The 19,378-nt window shown below is 50.2% G+C and overlaps 2 protein-coding genes across 9 annotated transcripts in view; one reads left to right on the plus strand and one right to left on the minus strand.

Annotated features, from left to right (window-relative positions):
- The window catches only part of PPP2R2C (protein phosphatase 2 regulatory subunit Bgamma), an 873,451-nt gene that overhangs the window by 667,814 nt on the left and 186,259 nt on the right, over positions 1 to 19,378 (minus strand). The window lies entirely within an intron of this gene.
- TBC1D14 (TBC1 domain family member 14) overlaps positions 1 to 19,378 on the plus strand; it is a 121,583-nt gene that overhangs the window by 74,401 nt on the left and 27,804 nt on the right. For 6 of the 8 annotated variants that reach the window (XR_007725947.1, XR_007725948.1, XR_007725950.1 and 3 more), the window contains exons 4-8: positions 8,342 to 8,460; positions 10,453 to 10,535; positions 13,197 to 13,314; positions 15,258 to 15,364; positions 18,917 to 18,997. Coding sequence is in view for 4 of the 8 variants with exons in the window: in XM_050792116.1 (XP_050648073.1) it covers positions 8,342 to 8,460; positions 10,453 to 10,535; positions 13,197 to 13,314; positions 15,258 to 15,364; positions 18,917 to 18,997 (508 nt within the window). In the remaining 4 variants the exon portion in view is untranslated. Of the gene's footprint in view, positions 1 to 1,155; positions 1,338 to 7,455; positions 7,571 to 8,341; positions 8,461 to 10,452; positions 10,536 to 13,196; positions 13,315 to 15,257; positions 15,365 to 18,916; positions 18,998 to 19,378 lie in introns of those variants that run through there. The other 2 variants (XM_050792118.1, XM_050792119.1) reach the window with 2 other exon arrangements.

Raw genomic sequence — 19,378 nt, forward strand, 5'->3', positions numbered from 1 at the left:
ATGCAACTATCATTGCAATCTAGTTTTAAAATATGTTCGACATCCAAAGTTTTATTTTTCATCACCCAAAAAAGTTCCTTCGTGCCTGTTTGCAGTTGATCCCACTCTCACCCCCAGGCAAACATGAATTTGCTTTCTCTCTAGAGATTTACCTTTTTAAGAAGTGTCACATAAATGGAATCATGGGATTTTCTTGTCTGGCATCTTTCATCTGGCCTAGCGTTTTTGAGGTTCATCCACGTAGGCCCACGTCTCAGCAGTTTCTTTCTTTTCATAGGCGTTTCCCTGCTGCTCATGCCCCCGCGGTTGGTGGACATTCTGGTTGGTGTGAACAATGCTGTTGTGAATGTTTGCACGCAAATCTCTCTGGTCGTATTTCTCTTGGGTGGGTTCCTGGGAGTATGGTGGGTGGATGTTGAATTATAGAAGCTGCACCATTTTACAATCCTACCAAGGATTTAGGAGAATTCCAGCTTCTCTGCGTCTTTGCTATCACTTACCATTGCCCTTTTGATTTTATCCTGGCAGATGTCACAGGCTTCCTCTGATGGCGACGTGTCTGCCGGCGATTTGGTAGTTCTGAATCCCAGGAGATCTGCTGGCGGAGCCTTGGGCGAGGCCCTGTCACGGGAGAGCCTCGTGTTGCCGCAGACCGGGCTTGTTCAGCCCTGGGACGTGGGGCCCGCGGCTGACCAGACGTAATTTTGACCCGATATAGTCCCTACGGTGTAGGGTCAAAGTTTAAAGACTGTTTTTAAAAACCGGAGGTTTCACCGGTCCCGCCAGCTTCCGTCCCCCTCCGGCAGCCCCGGGGCGCCCGGTCGGCTTCTCCAAGTGTTTTGTGTGCTCTCTGACGTTTTAAACTCAGGTACCTGTTACTACTTTGTGAAAAACCGTAGGAGCCACGGTAGCCTGTAAAAACTGCTCACAGTCACCCCGCCACCCAGAGCTCACCAGTGCGAATAATTTTATGTAATTTCTTTTGGCAACACGTTTCTCAGCTCTCGGGTGATCTTTAAGGCAGAAGCTGGCTCTCTACCTGTCGGCGCGCGTGTTTCCCGGTGCTCACGGCAGGTGGGGCCGTACCATGGGGACGCCCCAGCCCCGCCCCCGTGGGAGGTTCCAGCCAGGCCTGACGCGCCGAGCCGGCAGCACGGATCGCCTCGCTGCGTCTGCGCGCGATTGAGCGGCCTGCCGCCCCGCCCCGCCCCGCCAGCCTGAGGAGCCGCCGCGTCCGCCGGCCCGCCAGCGGTCCGGGAGGGAGGGAGGGAGGCCGGCCCTCCGCTCGCTGGGCATGGAGCCTCCGGCCGCGCGCCTCTAAGGCCCCGGCGTTCATGGTGAGTCGGGGTGCGGGCCGGTGCCTCTGCCTGCGCCCCAGGCCTGCCTGGTCCCGGGGGCCTGTCCTGTCCGGGGCCTGCCAGCCCTGCGGCCCCGCGCAGGTGGAGTGTGCGAGTGTGCATGTGTGCGGTTGTGCGGGTGTGCGACCATCACGTGCATCTGTCCTCAGCAGCCCGAAGCTTGCTGTGCACGCTGCTGATGCGCTCTCCTCCGTGGCACTCTTTGTGTCTGTGCTTCCACATATTTCCTCCTTGGGTTCACGTTTACTGGGACGACGAGAGACAGCGCGAGCGAGCACGTCCTTTGAGTCCTCCTTACCCTGTTTTCAGAGCCGGGCCAGGCCCAGCAGCCCCCTTAGAGGCCAAAAGGGCCTCGCCGGCGATCCGATGAGCCTCTGTATGGAGATGAGACTGCGCTCCGAGCTCTGGAGCCCAATGAGGTGGTCAGGTTGCAACAGCAACCAGGCGTGTTAAAACCTAGTTCCTTTGAATATGTTTCATTCACCAGTCCGCATGTTAACTTTTGTGTTTTCGATGCTCTGGGAGGAATATGACTATTAGAAAAGGACTCCTGAGAGTGCTTTCCAGAATGCCAGCATTCCCAGTAACATAGAGGACGCTTTCCAGGAGGGGACTACAGCTGGTTAAAGAATCCAGGCCAGAGGAACCACTCAGGTGTTCTCAGCGGTTTTACTTACCATGAGGTCAGGCTTCAGGGGTTACCTGGGGCTACCTTTTGGAAGGTGGGACCTTTGTAAGACCTGTGCAGGCCATTATACCCCCTCAAAATGGCAAAACGGAGCCCCTCCCAGATTCTAAATTAGGCTCCCCACTCCCAGACAATTGCTTTTACAAATGGCCAAGTGTGAGACCAGCCGTGTTGCGGACACTTTCAGTCTCGTGCCCTTTTCCACAAGCAGCCCTCTTAGAGTGGAATGTTTTGAAGAGTAATTTCATAGTATATAGTGACACTCATACTCCTGTCATTTTTGGGCACCTGCTTTGGCTCTGCACCTTATGCTCGTTCTCATTTAGTCTTCAGTTGTAACAGAGGAGGAAACAGGCTTGGGGATGGAGGAGGAGCTCAAGGTCACGCTGCTGGTGGTGCTGGCTCAGACCAGGCCTGCTGCTGTCCCCCAGTGCTTCCCCAGGTCCTCAGCCTCTGCAGATGTGGTGGCCGTGCTGTCACGGCATTAGTTCAAGTCTTTTGATAGGTACCACTCGGATGGCTGGCCTGCCTTGGCAGCTTTATTCCAGGTGCACTGCCAGATCCTCAGGTTATTTTCACGGGTTAATCTTGATACTGGAGACAGTGGAGTCGGAGATTTAAGCACAGGATTTGACTGATGACCCTTTCTTCTTCTAGCTAAAATAGATTTCCAGGGAGCCAGAGGCCACCTTGCTGGAAGTCAGGGAGCTTCTACTAGCAGGTTATTGACATCACTGGCTATATTTTGTAGTGTTCCTCCAGTTCATAAGTAGCATTGATGACCCTTCTTGTCTTTCTACCAGGAATACTTTCTTTTTTCTTCTTCTTCTTCTTCTTTTTTTTTTTTTTTTGAGACAGGGTCTTGCCCTGTTGCCCTGGTGCGGTCATGGCTTACTGCAACCTTGAACTCCTGGGTTCAAGTGATCCTTGTCTCAGCCTCTTGAGTAGTTGGGACCACAGACACAGCACCTCTGTGCCAGGCTTAGGAATACTTTTTCATTGTTTGAGAATCACGATCCTTTCTTTTCCCTCTTAAGACAAATGTGCTTTGAAGCAGGCCTTTCCCCCCCTCTTTTTAAACTAATGTTAAACCTAATTCAGGAGTCTCGTGCTCTTCTTGTCTTTAGCACTGGGCAGATCACAGGTGGAATGTAGACCCTGCCCCTGGATGCGTCTGAGGGGCTCCCCATACCTCACAGTCTCTCATCTGGCTCTCCCCTCTCTCCTGGGGCTTGTCCCAACACCTCTGGGTAGCGTGTTTCTGGAGCAAAACAACTTTGACTCTGCACCATTCCCGGTTCAAATCCTGGTGCTAACATGAAGAAGCCTGCTTGTGGGCGTCTCCTGGCCACTGCTTCTGCCATCAGAGTGCCTCTTCCTCTTGGCCTCTAGCCCACATCTTACTTGTCTGTCCACTCAAGTGGCTCCTTTGTAGAAGCTTCCCATGTCCCCCTGGCCTCAGGCGTCCTGCCCTTCCTCCCACAGTATGTGGCTCGCCCCTCCTGGCATGCCTCACGGTCTCACCTGTGTGGGAGCCTCTGCCTGCATTGTATTGCCCCTGTGGAGTGAGCCCTGCTGGGTTCGAGGTTGAGGGTCTCCTAAAGTGCCAGGCCCACGTGGTCCCTTCCAGATTAGCTTCCTCTTTTCCACATGGCCCCTTCCCTCTTGCCCTGCTTGCTGAGCCTCTTGCACATGGCCTCTGCATGAGACTGGGGCTCTGCTCAGGCACCCTGCCTCCGTGCTTTTTTTCTTCAGCCTTAGCTGGGTCATCAGACCACACCCCACAAGTTGGCTGCTAGTGAGGTGCGCCTGCCATGTTGGTATGGTCTCGTCTTTCCCAGCATGATTCCTTATAAGTTGCCCAGAGCAGGGACTTTGAGCAACTGTGCTTCTAAACTGGCAGCCTGCAAACTTTTTTGAAATCATCCCCAGTTAGACACTTTAAATTGAGACTCATTGTACTGACATAACTAGGTGTAAAGCTGAAGCAAACTGTCTTTAGGTACTGTGTTTTATTGTTTTATTTTTTTAAAAAATGCTGTTATGACCAATCAAACTGATCTGCTGCTAGAACTTTGAAGAACCTTGTTCTAAATTGCTTCTGGGGGCTGGGTGCAGTGGCTCACACCCATAATCCGAGCACTTTGGGAGGCTGAGGCGGGTGGATCACTTGAGATCAGGAGTACAAGACCAGCCTGGCCAACATGGCGACACCCCGTCTCTACTAAAAATACAAAAATTAGCTGGCCCTGGTGGTGCACGCCTGTAATCCCAGCTACTCGGCGGGGCTGAGGCAGGACAATCACTTGAACCTGGGAGGCAGAGGTTGCAGTAAGCCAAGATTGCGCCACTGCACTTCAGCCTGGGTGACAGAATGAGACTCCTCAAAAATAAATAAATTCCTTCTAGGGTTGTCCAGGGTGGCAGCTGTCACTTAATTGGGCAGTTTATTTTACCTGTTAGGCTGCAGGGCTTCTGACGAGCACAGCAAGACAGGCATTATTACTTGGTTTAAACCAAGAGACTTCAAAACTTGGTCCCATGTGGAGACGGAGCTTGGGAATGAAAAGTTGGACCGAGGTGGACCACACCAGTACTTACCTGCACCCAGAAAGGGCTTGGCACTTGAGGGAGTGAGTGGCCAGCCATTTTACATATGTTATCTCATTTGACCACCACAGTGGTCTGTACAGTTGCTACTGTTTTATAGCTGAGAGCAGGCTGAGAGACAAGACGACTCACCCAAGCCAGTACCTGGAACTCTGGTTTTCTTTCCAGAGCCTTAGCCCTTGCTAGCCCGACCCTAGGGCTGATAATCCACAACTGAGTGTTCTTTCCCCAGGTGCTGTTTCTTCCCCTCCGGGATCCTGGGAGCGAACAGTTCTCTTTCTTGTTTCTAAAGTTGGTTTGTCTGGCCTGGACAGTGAGCTTACTGTTGTCACTTCCAGGTCGCCCTGGGAGAACCGGGTCTAGAGCAGGACCTGTCACCATTTCCAACGCCGTTTCTCTTCTAAAAGGCTGCCTGACGTTTTGGAAAGGGCATTTGTCTGGGATTTCAAGTATGAGCAGGCCAGGCCCCCTCTATCACTTTGTTATTTTAATCATGTCTTGGTCTGTGATTAAAACATAAGCATCTGACCCTACATCTCTGCTAATCTGTGCGCTTAATTCAGTATTTGAGGTTTCGGTCATGGTTGTGAAAACTACTGAGATTGAATCTGAATGATGGATTATTTCTGATGCATGCCTGCGAGAGGCTTGTGTGAATTCTGTGATGAGGAATATGGCTGCGGAACCCCAGTGCGTGGCCTGTGACCCAGCTTCCTCGCTTGCCCGCTGGGCGAGTCACAGACACCTCTGGGTCCCCACATCCCTTTGGTGCACAGGGAGTGCTGGAGAAACGGCAGCCCTTGTTGGTCTGTGGCACTTGCTTTTTCTTCTCCTCAGACCTGAAACCACTGGAAAAGGCAGAAAACCGTGCCTGCCTCAGGTGGCCTGCATCCCTGCTTTTTTTCCTTGAACCTTTGTTGGGCCATCTGACCACAGCCACAGCTTCGCGCTGGTGAGGTACAGCGTGTCCTTGTGCAGCTGCCTTGTTGGCTTGGTCTGGGGTGGGGCAGCCCCTTCGGGGGGCTGGTGTGGAGGGAGATGGAGTTAGCCCAGCGTGGTCTGGGGGTGGGGTAGCCCCTTCGGGGGGCTGGTGTGGAGGGAGATGGAGTTAGCCCAAAGTGGTCTGGGGGTGGGGTAGCCCTGCTGGTGTGGAGGGAGATGGAGTTAGCCCAACATGGTCTGGGGGTGGGGTAGCCCCTTTGGGGGGCTGGTGTGGAGGGAGATGGAGTTAGCCCAGTGTGGTTGGGGGTGGGGTAGCCCTGCTGGTGTGGAGGGAGATGGAGTTAAACCAGCGTGCGCGCGTAAAGCACTCGGAAGTGCTGGGCTTGTCAGCGTCAGCCGCTGCTGCTGTTTGTTGCCGTTGGTAATAGTAAGAAGCTCTGACTGAAGTGATCTGACGTTTCTGGTCATGACTCAAGGCTTTTACTTCCTTTTACTCCTACTTTTTGTATCTGTGCCGTTGGCAGCTTGGCAGGGCTCCTGGATTGTTCTTTGGCACTAGAGCGTGGTTTCCTGCCTTTTCCGTGGTTTCAGGTCTGAGGGGAGAGAAAGCTAGTGGCGCAGAGTAACAAGGGCTGCCCTTCTCTGGCAGTCCCTGTGCACCAGAGGCTGTGCCGTCGCCTCATTCCTTCCAGCCGCCCTCATGGGGTGGGGCAGGCGGGGTTTCCCATTTTGCAGATGTGGAAAGAAGGCTGAGGGATTTGAAGTGAGTACCTTGCCCTTGCCCGAGGTCATCGCTGGTGGTTGGTGGATCTGAATTTGCTTCCAGAGCTGTTTGGCTGCAGAGGCCACACCTAAGCCGTGTAGGACTCAGGCTTTCCCCTCTAAAACTGCACACCTGTGGGCTTGAGTGTATTCACAGATGATGTTGGGCCTGCTCAGGGCGGCAGACTGGAAGGAGTCCTGCAGGCCCAGCCTTGCTGGCCGTATGCTTCAGGCAAGTCACTTCACTTTGAACCTCAGTTACGCTGTCTGTAAAATGGGTGACACTTACCAAGCAGATTGCTATGAAGACAAAATGAGTCCACACGCACAGAGCACACAGAAGCCGACAGACATGGGCATCCACATCCTGCCACGGCTGATTTTGGGCCCAACATCTCTGGCCTTGGCATACAGTTCACCAGACCAGGCTCAGCAGATAAGTAGCACCTCATGGGGTATGTGTTACTAATTCTTGTTAAAATACAGCATGCCTCAGAATCTTAACACACAGCTTTTGGCTGATTTCCTATGAAATTGGTGACTTTGACATTCAGGTGCTAGACTTGAAGCTTCATGAGGGCCAGTGTTGTGTTAGGTCATGACTGTGTACCCCGTATAGTGTAGATGCTCAGATGCTTGAATCCAGCAAGGAATGAGTCCGTGTCTTCCGTTTCTGGTAAGTGGAAGTAATTTTAGAATTGTAATGAAACCATGTTAAGCCATAGTAGACAGTGTTAAGACGTGACCATGTACGTCCAGGTGTACAGAAACCGCCCTCCCAGCTGCTGCTTGGTGCACATCCTTCTCATAGCCTGTGTATTTTGAGGAAATAATGTATTTCTTTCTACTTTTTAGAGGCCTTTCTGGCTAAGAGAATAATTGCTTGCTACATAATTTCACTGATAACACCCCTCTTGACAGCTAGTGTCCCTGAAATTCTTTTAGCAATTTCTTACCACCTCATGACAAACATGAAATCTTAGGTTAACGCTACCTTTCTTTGTCCTGTCTTCTCAATGAGATTATCTTCCCTTCAGGGGCAGTCCTGAGAGCCTTGTCTGTAATATCTTGTTAGTTTTCTATAATTATCTTAAATGATTGTGGTTTTGATTTTGCACAGAGCGAAGTACCCACGCGTTATTTCAGAAGCACCAACTTGTTCGGCTCTCCTGAGTTCTTCTGGCTGGGCGTTTGGAATGTGGGTCACCAGGTGTGACTGAGCTCTCGTGGTTGCAGCACGTGGGTGAACCGGTGACCCAGTGGTGTGGAGGCTGCTCTTAGATTTCCAGGGCATGGCAAAACTATTTACATAACAATTTGCAGTGGTGGCTTCCCAGTGGCCGTGATAATAATCAGTTAAAATTTACAGTGTCCAGAAGACAGAAAACATGCCTCTTACCCAGGAGACAGGAGACCTGAGGCAGCGTTTGATGATGAGATCCTTTATTATTTCCCCACCAGCGAGGGAAGCGCACAGTCATGTCATAAAGCAGTGGTCTCAACTTTGGAACTCTAAGACCCCTTTAGGTTGGGCGCAGTGGCTCACACCTGTAATCCCACCACTTTGGGAGGCTAAAGCAGGTGGATCACCTGAGGTCAGGAGTTCAAGACTAGCCTGGCCAACATGGTGAAAACCCATCTCTACTAAAAATACAAAAAATTAGCCAGCCGTTGTGGTGGGCGCCCCTGGTCCCAGCTACTTGGGAAGCTGAGGCAGGAGAATTGCTTGAACCGAGGAGGTGGAGGTTGCAGTGAGCCAAGATCACGCCACTGCACTCCAGCCTGGGCGACAGAGTGAGACTCCATCTCCAAAAAGACCCCTTTAGTCAGCGGCTTTTCCTTCTGAATAGCAGGAAAGATTTTCGGTGAATTGTCCTCGAAATTGGCTTAAAAGAGTTTCATGACAGAACAACTTTCTTGCGTTCTGAGGACTTCATTCTATCTGAATGGACCTGGAGTCATCCTGGTTTCTTTATCCTAGGAATATGAAGACAAGGCTGGAAGACCTAGCAAGCCACCCTCTCCAAAGCAGAATGTGAGGAAGAATCTTGACTTTGAACCACTTTCCACCACCGCACTCATCCTCGAGGACAGACCAGCGTGAGTTTAAGAAGAATCTCTGTAGAGTGTTTGCTTTAGGAAATAAGTACAGCTTGCTAAGCACCTTTTTGTTAGAGAAGAACTAGGGTCAGAAAGGGAAGACGAATAAGCCAGAATTACTTCTTACTCCCTATATTAACATGTGTTCTGTAATGATAGTAAATGACCAATTTGGAAAACTGTCCTGTAGCATAGAAGTTTTGACCAGGATTTTCCACGCAGGTGATTTTTCTTTTTTACTTTAGCATTTAAAAATAAGTTGTCGGGGCCGGGCGCGGTGGCTCAAGCCTGTAATCCCAGCACTTTGGGAGGCCGAGATGGGCGGATCACGAGGTCAGGAGATCGAGACCATCTTGGCTAACACGGTGAAACCCCGTCTCTACTAAAAAATACAAAAATCTAGCCGGGCGAGGTGGCGGGCGCCTGTAGTCCCAGCTGCTCGGGAGGCTGAGGCAGGAGAATGGCGTAAACCCGGGAGGCGGAGCTTGCTGTGAGCTGAGATCCGGCCACTGCAGTTCAGCCTGGGCAACAGAGCAAGACTCCGTCTCAAAAAAAATAAATAAATAAAATAAGTTGTCGGCTGGGCGCAGTGGTTTACGCCTGTAATCCTAGCACTTTGGGAGGCCGAGGCGGGTGGATCACTTGAGGTCTGGAGTTCGAGACCAGCCTGGCCAACATGGTGAAGCCCTGTCTCTACTAAAAATACAACAAATAGCCAGGTGTGGTGGCAGGCTCCTGTAATCCCAGCTACTCGGGAGGCTGAGGCAGGAGAATCACTTGAACTGGGAGGCAGAGGTTGTGGTGAACCGAGATCCACTCCAGCCTAGGCAGCAAGAGCAAAACTCCATCTCAAAAAAAAAAGAAACAGGGTGTCTTCTACTGTTAATTCTTATCCTTGAAAATTTGTGTTGGGGAGAGAAATGGAGGACTGGAAAGTTAGAGGCCATCAGGAAAAGACTCTGCCCTTTGAAGACCAGTCGTTTTCATGCTCTGAAAGGTGAACGGGCGGACTCTCCTGCAGCAAGTGATGGTTGTTTAAAATGTCCCAGTGAATGCGGATCCTGTTGTGTGAGGGACACAGGCAGCCAGACACTCCTGCCCTCCCTTTACCCCAGTGCCAGTACAGTCACAAGCACGCTTCTGAAAGAGAGCACGAATTGCTTTTTTTAAGGGTTTTGAAGGTATACCAAGGTGCTTAGAACTAAGGTGCACATCTGTATATGTAAAAAGACAAATGAACCACGTAGCTAGTACAAAATCTTTTCACTTTAAAAATCTGGTCAGGAAATGTCGTCATACATACATGTAACAAATACTGTTAGAGCGCCCTGCTTCAAGAATTAAGTGTTGACAGTTATTAGGGTATTGCAGTCAAATCAAAGTTTCTTTGGAGTGTGGGGTGAAAATATACCAGAAGATTAAGTGTTTATTACTGTTGCAGTTGTGGATAATTGTTACTTTCTTCCTGCTAATCTTTATCATTCATTTTTTTTTTCTTTTTTTCTTTTTCTTTTGAGACGGAGTCTCACTCTGTTGCCCAGGCTGGAGTGCAGTGGTGTGATCTTGGCTCACTGCAACCTCTGCTTCCTGGGTTCAAGTGATTATCCTGCCTCAGCCTCCCGAGTAGCTGGGACTAAAGGCACGTGCCACCATGCCCGGCTAATTTTTGTATTTTTCAGTAGAGACAGGGTTTCACTGTGTTAAATCAGGATGGTCTTGATCTCCTGACCTCGTGATACGCCCGCCTCAGCCTCCCAAAGTGCTGGGATCGCAGGCGTGAGCCACTGTGCCTAGCCCATTCATTTGTTTTATAGTGAACTTGTTTTTGTAAGAAAGTATTATAAAAGCTGGTGTAAGAACTGTGTAATCTTAAAAAAATGAGTTTTCAGTGTTTGAGCTTTCTATGTTTTAGGAAATTATGTTTCAGGTTTTTTTCTCAAAGACTTTTATGTGGTATTTATAATGGTGAAAACTCATTTCTTTCCTATCAAGAAATCTCCCAGCAAAACCAGCTGAAGAAGCTCAGAAGCACAGACAGCAGTATGAAGAAATGGTGGTTCAGGCCAAAAAGCGAGGTAATGGAGTTCACACTTGCTGGGTTAGATCGGGCAGCACAGGATTTGTGTCCTTCTGGTGATTTTCTTTTTACTATTTAGAGTCATAGAACCTGAACTTCAGGCCTTGAAATTTGTAGTCTTCCAAAAAAATAAAAATGCATGTGGAAGGCCCCCACAAATGAAAACGGGGCCACAGGGTGGCATGGGTGGGCCACAGGGACTCGGGGACGTTGAGGCAGGCAGAGAGGAGAAGCAGTGAGACTGCAGGATTTGCTGGGAGCCTCCCAAGGAGGCCTCTCTCATCCCAGAAGCCCCCCGAGGCTGTCCTGGGTGGGCTGTAAAGCCCCAGGCTTTGGAGCGGGGTGCCTGTGTCTCTCGTGGAAGTTTACTATCCATTCCTGGTAGCTTTATTCAAGAGAAAAGCACTTTGAACTGACATGAGAAAAGTGACTGTGTAAGATAGACATACCAGACTACAGAAGGTTTCAGCCATCAGTGATATGTACACTTCTTTCCCTCTCTGGGTTGTTTTGTTAAATTTCCAAGAAGATGTTTTGATAAAATTCCTTGCAACACTTAAACTCTTTTTCTAGATTTTAAAAATATATAACATGGATGTGAGGCCAATTTAGCTGTCATATCTGTCACTCCATTGATCACCAGGGTTGATTTGGCTGATCTGCTAGCTAGCCCGGTGTCCCCTTCCCCACTGGCACTCCATGTGGGTCCCTCCTGAAGCTGTGTGTTTGGTCAAAGAGAATGACCATCCCCGATAGAGGACCGGTCTTCAGTCAGGGTGTATGAGTAGCTGCACTCCCCTGCTGGAGCCTCCAGACAGGCTCCATTTGTAGGAGAATGTACAGTCGTCAGGCTTCCAAGACTCCAGACACATCCAAATGAGGCACTGCATGTGGCAGTCTGCCTTTCTAAAAATAAAAATAAAAAAGACCAGGCACGGTGGCTCATGCCTATAATCACGGCACTTTGGGAGGCCAAGGAGGGTGGATCACCTGAGGTCGGGAGTTCGAGACCAGCCTGACCAACATGGAGAAACCCTGTCTCTACTAAAAATAAAAAATTAGCCAGGTGTGGTGGAGCATGCCTGTAGTCCCAACTACTCAGGCGGCTGAGGCAGGAGAATCTCTTGAACCCGGAAGGTGGAGGTTGCAGTGAGCCGAGATCATGAGCACTCCAGCCTGAGCGACAGAGCGAGACTCTGTCTGAAAAAATAAAAAATAAATAAAAATATATAACAATGTGGTGTATATGTACAGTGGAATAATATTTGGCCTTAAAAAGGAAGGAAATTCTGGCACATGCGGCCACATGAAGGAATCTTGAAGATACCCTGAGTGAAACCAGTCAATCCAAACAGGACAAATGATGTGTAATCCACCTCTGTGAGGCCCCTAGAGCAGTCCAACTCACAGACAGAGGGTCGAATGGTGGGTGCCAGGGGCTGGGGAGACAGGGAGTGGGGAGTTAGTGTTTGATGGGGACAGTTTCATTTGGGCCAGTGAGAAAGTTCTGGTGATGGATGGTGGTGTGGTTGTGCAGTCGGAATGTTCTTAATGCCACTGAACTGTATAGTTAAAATGGTAAATTTGACCACACACAAAAAGAGTATATGTAAACTAAATGCATGGTATTTCTCAAAGTTGCTATTTGTAGATTAAGAGTAATGCTCAAGGCTGGGTGTGGTGGCTCACACCTGTAATCCCAGTACTTTGGGAGGCCAAGGCAGGCGGTCAGGGGTTTGAGACCAGCCTGACCAACATGATAAAACCCCATCTCTACTAAAAATACAAAAATTACCTGGGCGTGGTGGTGGGTGCCTGTAATCCCAGCTACTCAGGAGGCTGAGGCAGGAGAATCACTTGAACCTGGGAGGCGGAGGTTTCAGTGAGCCAAGATTGTGTCACTGCACCGCACCCTGGGTGACAGAACAAGACGTCAAAAAAAAAAAAAACAGTAATGTTCGAGCTGTTGGAGTCAGCATGGAGCCTGCATTTGGAAGAGGATAGGGCTGGGAGCACAGGAGGGGCTTCTAGTAATGTTCGGTTGTTTTGATCAGGATGGTAGTTTCAGGGATTTTTCTGTTTTGTAGTAACTGAATCATGTTCTTTTTTTTCTTTTTTTTTTTTTTCTTTTTGAGAGAGAGTCTCGCTCTGTTGCCCAGGCTGAAGTGCAATGGTGCTATCTCGCCTCACTGCTACCTCTGTCACCTGGGTTCAAGCAGTTCTCCTACCTCAGCCTCCCAAGTAGCTGGGACTACAGGCCCCTGCCATCACGCCCAGCTAATGTTTGCATTTTTAGTAGAGATGGGATTTTACCACTTTGGCCAGGCTGGTCTCGAACTCCTGACCTCAGGTGACCCGCCCTTCTTGGCTTCCCAAAGTGCTGGGATTACAGGCGTGAGCCCCCGCGCCCGGTCAGCTGAATCATATTCTTCTTTGTGTACTTTCCTGTATAGATGTTACACTTTGCAAGCTTATTAAAGGGTGGATAATGCCTGACCTTCTGGAGTCCATCTGGTGCAAAGTGAGCCCTGGAGCTGATGCTCGCTCTGCTTCAGGGCCGTTTTCCTGGTGTGTTTGCAGTGTGACAGGAAAATCACCTTGCCTGGAAATGGTCCATATCAGTTGGTAGATCGTTGTTTTTCTAAATTGTGATTTCTAGAGCTGAAAGAAGCCCAGCGGAGGAAGAAGCAGCTGGAAGAAAGATGTAGAGTCGAGGAAAGCATTGGAAACGCTGTGCTCACCTGGAATAATGAGATCTTACCTAACTGGGAAACAATGTAAGACATGGCTGTGGGTGCGGCTGAACTGCAGGGCATTTCTGTCTAGAATCTGTGGGCCACAGCCTTGGTCGTCATAGCCAGCAGTGACACCCTGGATGCAGCGAGTTGAAGTTGCTCATCTTCCTTCCCTCTACCCTGGCTCAGCCCGCGCCATCCCTTGCTTGGAGACTGTGATAATCTCTTCTCCTCCCTTCCAGTTCACCTTCTTCTCGTCTCCTGAGCTAGCTTCTAAAGCATGAGTTGGTGTCACCTCCCTTAACCTAGAATTTCAGTAACTTCCTGTGACTCTCAGTACACAGTTTGAACCCTTAGCTTAGCGGGCAACACCCTTACTGAGGTGGCCTTCCTTCCTCGGCAGCCTCACCCCCGGATGCCTCTCCTCCACTTGGACAGAGCCCTCTCCCTAGGGAGCCCTCCATAGGTGTTGCTGCTTTTAAACCTGGGGCCTCACATGTTCCAGGCCCTGTGCCCAGAATGCTCTTGTCCTGTACCTCCTCAGCCAGCTAACTCCTGTGTGCTCTCCAAAGCACAGGGAAGACTTTGCCGCACCTACCCTGACTGTAGGGCCCTGTGGTTCTCTGTCCTCACAGCCGTCTGTTTAGGCCTCTGTGTTCCTCTCTTTGAGGATAGTGACCCCAGTGTCCAGTAGAGTGCACCTGGCAGAGTCTGGCAGCTGCTGCCCTCTTTACATCTGAGGGGCAGCTGTGGATCTTGTTTTTATTCTCGTGTTCAGAACGGCGGGGGCCAGTGTGCGGGCGGAAGTCCCAGGGCTGCACACAGACGCATTTGGGGAGCTTGGATGCCGGCTTCTCTTCTACTGTCATCCCACATGTCAGTACTGCAGGGGCCACACGGCCCTTCTCAGGGTCTCCACTAGGAAAATACGCTCAGAGCATGCTTTTTAAGGCAGTGTCCTCAAAAGGGTTGATGCTGTCAGGAAATGCTTTATACCCGTTCTCACGGGATCTAGTAACAAGAACAGAGGTTCTCAGAATGCTTACTGCTCCCACCGAAGGAGACCACTCTGGTCCGTCCTACAGGGCTCTGGGTTGGATGTGGTCTGAATGCATTGCACACAGACCCGCAGCAGCTCCCGTTGACTACACACAGACGCTGCCTGGCACCGTTCTGGGTGCTTTTGTACTTTATCTCACTTCATCCTCACAGTAGCCCTTGGGTGTAGGTTTCATCATCTTGACTTTCGAGAGGACAGTGTAGGTTTAGAGAGGACAGATGATTTGTCCAGATTCCGCAGGTAAGAATGGAGTTAGGATGCAGCCTGCTTTCTGCAGCGTCACGTCTGTGCTCCCCACGATGCTGCGTTCAGAGGCCCCACGTGGGCCTGGTTTGCCCAGGCTGTTGGCAGTGTGTGTTCCTTGTCCCCGCAGAGCTGAAGGACTCTGTACAGTCCAGAATGTTCTGAGTCAGCAGTTCTTCTCTGCAGTTAGCGCGTGCCAGCTCACATCTGGGCGCTGGGCCTGTATTGGTGGTGCGGCAGCCGTCTGCTGACTCTGCTGGGGTCTGCTTCTGTCTCCAGTGCTGCCGCAGTGCCGCCTGGCACTCCTCACCCACTCTCAGCTACGTGCTGTTCCTGCAGGAGGCCAGGCCATTGCTCTTTCCTGTGTTTTCTGCTTAGAAAGTCCTTCCCATCCTTCATGTGCCCAGGTCAGTCAGAACTTGGCTCCAGAGTGTGCCTGGGCCTCCGGTTCGTGGTGTCCCGTGCTGTGCTGTGCTCTTCCATACCTGCCACGGCAGCTGCCCAGCAGAAGGAGACTGTTGATTTGATCTTTACAGAGCCCTAAACTCTAAGCTGTCTGAGGGCAGGGGCTGTGCCTGCTAACAACGGTGCATCCCAGCTCTTGGTGGTTCGGGGCTAGGCACGCAGGTAGGCAAATGTCTGTGTAGAACAAACTCAAACTCTTGCTTCCATTTTTGTCCAGGTGGTGCTCTAGAAAAGTTCGAGATTTATGGTGGCAGGGAATCCCTCCAAGTGTGAGAGGCAAAGTCTGGAGCTTAGCCATTGGCAACGAGTTAAATATCACCCATGGTGAGTGGCCTGCATGATCCTGGGAGTCCACCCCAGACCCTGTGTCTTCTCTCCCTTTTGCCCTGTTGGAAAGAAAGGCAACCATTGCCATGAATCTGTGTCTTTTGAGAGACCAGGAGATTGTATCCTTCAGGAGAGAGGGGCAGGCGGGAGGCCTGCGTTTAGTGCTGTGCACTCCAGTTACCTGACAGCTCAGTGCAGGAGCCCTTGAGTAGAGGGAGCGTGGAAGACGGGGCTCAGAGCATTGGGGAGGTGCCTGAGCTTCACGGATCCAAGTCCTAGGAAGGCAAGGCTTGACTGGGAAGTGAGTGTGGAAGGGGCAGGTGGTTCTTGCTGTGAGGGTGTTTGTTGTACTGGGGTGTCTGTTGGTATTTTGTGGGATTTATTTCAGGCAGCCTTGGAGGGGACAACATACTGTTCTGGGACTGGGGTCCTTGGGGCTCTGGGGGTTTGTCAGCTGGGTGAAAACCATGCTCAGTGATCTCTCGCTGTATTGCATCTACGCGGTTTGCATGTACACCTCCTCCCTCAGACTGAATTCGCTTCCCCACATGTCCCAAGCACTCTGCAGCGTGTCCAGTGTGTAATAGGTGCCGTGAGCCCAGTCTTCAAATCAAGTGATTAATACTGGCAGCCATTCTTTTCACCTCTGCCTCCCTGCCTGCATTCTGAGTTGTGGAAAGACGGGGCTGCCTCCCTGCTCTTTCTGGGGCCTAGGACCTGCCTGGGGAGTTGATGATGTGGTTTTTATGCTCATGAGGGCCTTGAGTTTAAACGGTTGGTATCTTCGCTCTCTAGTTGGGGTTTTGATTATTGTTCTTGACAGGCCAGCTTAGCCTCGTCCCAGGCAGGGTCTCCCCTCGCGGAGCATCAGCCGGCTGGCTGGTGACTGGCTTCTGTGCGGTGCAGTCCTACAGAGGAACGTGGGGGCCCAGAACTCCCTCTTTTGGCTAAATCCATACCTACCAAAACTTTGTTTTAACTTGTCTGTGTGAGAAGATGAGTAACATTTAACTTGTGGAAATGGTTTTTTAAAAGCATCCTCAGAAGTTGAGGTTTGGAGAAATTACTGAGCATTTATTTCTAAACTCTGTCTTTGCAGATTGGATGGAAGGCACAGTCCTTTGTGTGTGTGTTTAATTTGTGCTTCTCACGGATGCCTGGGTGGATTTTATTTAAATTAAAACCTATGGACCATATTGTTTTGGATTGGGCAAAACCGCTGATGAATCAATTACATGTTTAGACACGAGTCTTAGACATTTGTCCGAACCTTGGAATTGGCTCGATTTGTGTTCATTGTGTCCGTCTTGTATTGTGAGCCGGGCAGTGTCAGTGGCCCCCACTAGCACTGGTGCTCAGGAAGCTGGGCCCTCACCTGCTGTGCTCTCTGCCTTTTCACCCTCACCCAGCCTAGGTCTCTGCATGTGGCAGGCCCTTAAGAAATGCCTGCCGTGTGAATGAATGCCGCCTTATTGGGTCCTGCTTAATCTCGGTTTTACTACATCTCCCAGCCAGTGTAAGAACACAAACTTGATTGCTGAGTACCAAGCATCATATTAGGTTCTTTACTTATGGATCTTATTTAATATCAACAGTGCGACCTTGACCTCATTTTCCTCTAGAGAAGGCTCAGCATCCTGGAAAGGCTGGGACTGTGCCCAGGTCTCTGGCTCTTGTGTGTGGGGCCAGGACTCTGATCCTAGCCCAGGCTAATCCTAAAGCCCGTGTTCTGACTTGGAGAGCCCCAAAGTTTTGCTCTTGTGGTTGTACAATTGGAAACTTAGTGAAAGTCAACCTAATAGTACTATTAAAACTTCACTTTTAGGGCCTCAGTCAGTCTTGTGCTTTGACACTGGAGCAGGGGGTCTGGGAATAAGGTGTGGTAGCCGTCCAGCCTCCAGCATTCCCCAGATACACACCAGTAAAACCATGGGGGAGAATCCTAAAACTCTTGACACTTTGACCATTGAACCCCGAGGCTGGTAGCCTGTGTGACTTAACTGTCAAATGTCTCACTTGGGAAGTGATTCCCTGGTGGCCATGGCCACACAATGGTATTCATCCACCTTTGGCCAAAATGACCAAAGCTTGGCCTGCCTCCTAGAGGCCGACAGCAGGTGGAAGTGCCACCAGGTGCATGAGGCACCAGCGCAGAGCAGTGTGGGATTGTCCTGGGAGCATGTGTGCTGACTTACTGCTTTGGACACTGATACTATAATAGTGAAACTAGAATTTGGATTACATTTTAATAAAACAGTGTACACTGCCCAGAAGGCAGATATGCTCTTCTCTATTTTCCAAAAGTAATCATGGGAAAAATAAAGTGCTCAAAATTCCATGGGTAGCTGCAATTAAAGTCTCAGTGATACACTAGTGATTGCGTGTAACCCGAGACATCTGGGAGCTGATCAGGACCATCAGAGCCAGAGTGGTGGCAGGTGCAGCGGCTCACGCTTGTCATCCCATCACTTGGGGAGGTTGCGGTGGGGGAAATCACCTGAGGTCAGGAGTTTGAGACCAGCCTGGCCAACATGGCCAAATCCCATCTCTACTAAAGAAAAAAAAAAAAAGTCACCGGGCGCGGTGGCGTGCACCTGTAATCCCACCTATTCAGGAGGCTGAGTCAAGAAAATCGCTTGAATCCAGGAGGCAGAGGTTGCAGTGAGCCGAGATCGCGCCACTGCACTCCAGCCTGGGTGACAGAGCAAGACTCCATCTCGGAAAAAAAAAGAAAAAGCCAGACAACCAGGGAGCACCTGAGACTGGGCTGTGTCGGGGAACAGGGCGCTGAGAAGGAGCTCTGTGGGTTCAGCCTTCACACTTGTCCTTGAAAGAAGAAGGGGGCATGGATATACCCATGGAGGTCTGTGTATGCTAGTGAAGTCGCCTTGTTTAACTATTACCAAACCACCCAAAGAGGCTGTCACAAAAATAAGTTGTAAATATGGGGATTTGGAGGCTGTCGTGAGCCTTCTCTGCCAGCAAGAGTCCTGTGTTTTGCAGCTTCTGTGTATTCCTGGGATCTCCCCCACCCCTGCTCCACTGCCAGGCAGCAAGACGAGGAGGCCTGTGCCAGGTGGGGGCAATTGCATCATGTCCTTACTTGAAACCCGATGATTCTTTGCTGGTCCCTCCTTCCCTCCCTCGGTCAGTGAGACATTTATTGATTGGGTTGCTCTGTGTCAGTTCCAGTGCTGTGTGTTTTGGATACAGAGTGCTTCACCGTCTTGCCCCAGGGATCTTGCCGTCTGGGAGAGGCAGTAGACAAGTCACAAAGACCAAAACAAGGCAGTTTTGTGGTTGGGTTGTGTCATAGAAGTAAACAGTGGTGATGTGTGTAATCTTTCTCTGTTTAAGGCTGTGTCTTTAAACAATAAAATTACTTTCAGGCCACGTTGGGGGGAATTGTTTAAGTAGCCTATGAAGTGTGCATTAAGCCTATTATAGTTGAACTTAAGTATTTGAAGGAAATAGTACTGTGTTCTCTGGTGTTTTGACGAAAAATACTCACATGTGCACATAACACTTACCCAGAGGCTTTTCTTCCAGAGCTCTTTGACATCTGTCTTGCCCGAGCCAAGGAGAGGTGGCGGTCCCTTAGCACGGGAGGCTCTGAAGTGGAGAATGAAGGTAGAGTCTCTTCCAAAACCAGCAGGCTGCTGTGGTCAATTGTGTTTGTCATTCTTTATTACATAGTGAAGAAAATTGACTTAACTACGGTTGAGAGTGATGTGGATTCATAAAAAGCTCCACGAGAAAAGGGTTTTGTTTTTTTTTTTTAAGCAAAAATTAAAGGTAAAAAGCTTTTATAAGAAATTGGCCGAGTGTGGTGGCTCATGCCTGTAATCTTAGCACTTTGGGAGGCCAAGGTGGATGGATCACCTGAGGTCAGGAGTTCACGACCAGCCTGGTCAACATGGCGAGACCTCGTCTCTACTAAAAATATAAAAATTAGCCAGGCGTGGTGGTGGGTGCCTGTAATTCCAGCTACTCTGGAGGCTGAGGCAGGAG

This window comes from Macaca thibetana, chromosome 5 (assembly GCF_024542745.1).
Source record: "Macaca thibetana thibetana isolate TM-01 chromosome 5, ASM2454274v1, whole genome shotgun sequence".
NCBI classification, from domain to species: Eukaryota; Metazoa; Chordata; class Mammalia; order Primates; family Cercopithecidae; genus Macaca; species Macaca thibetana.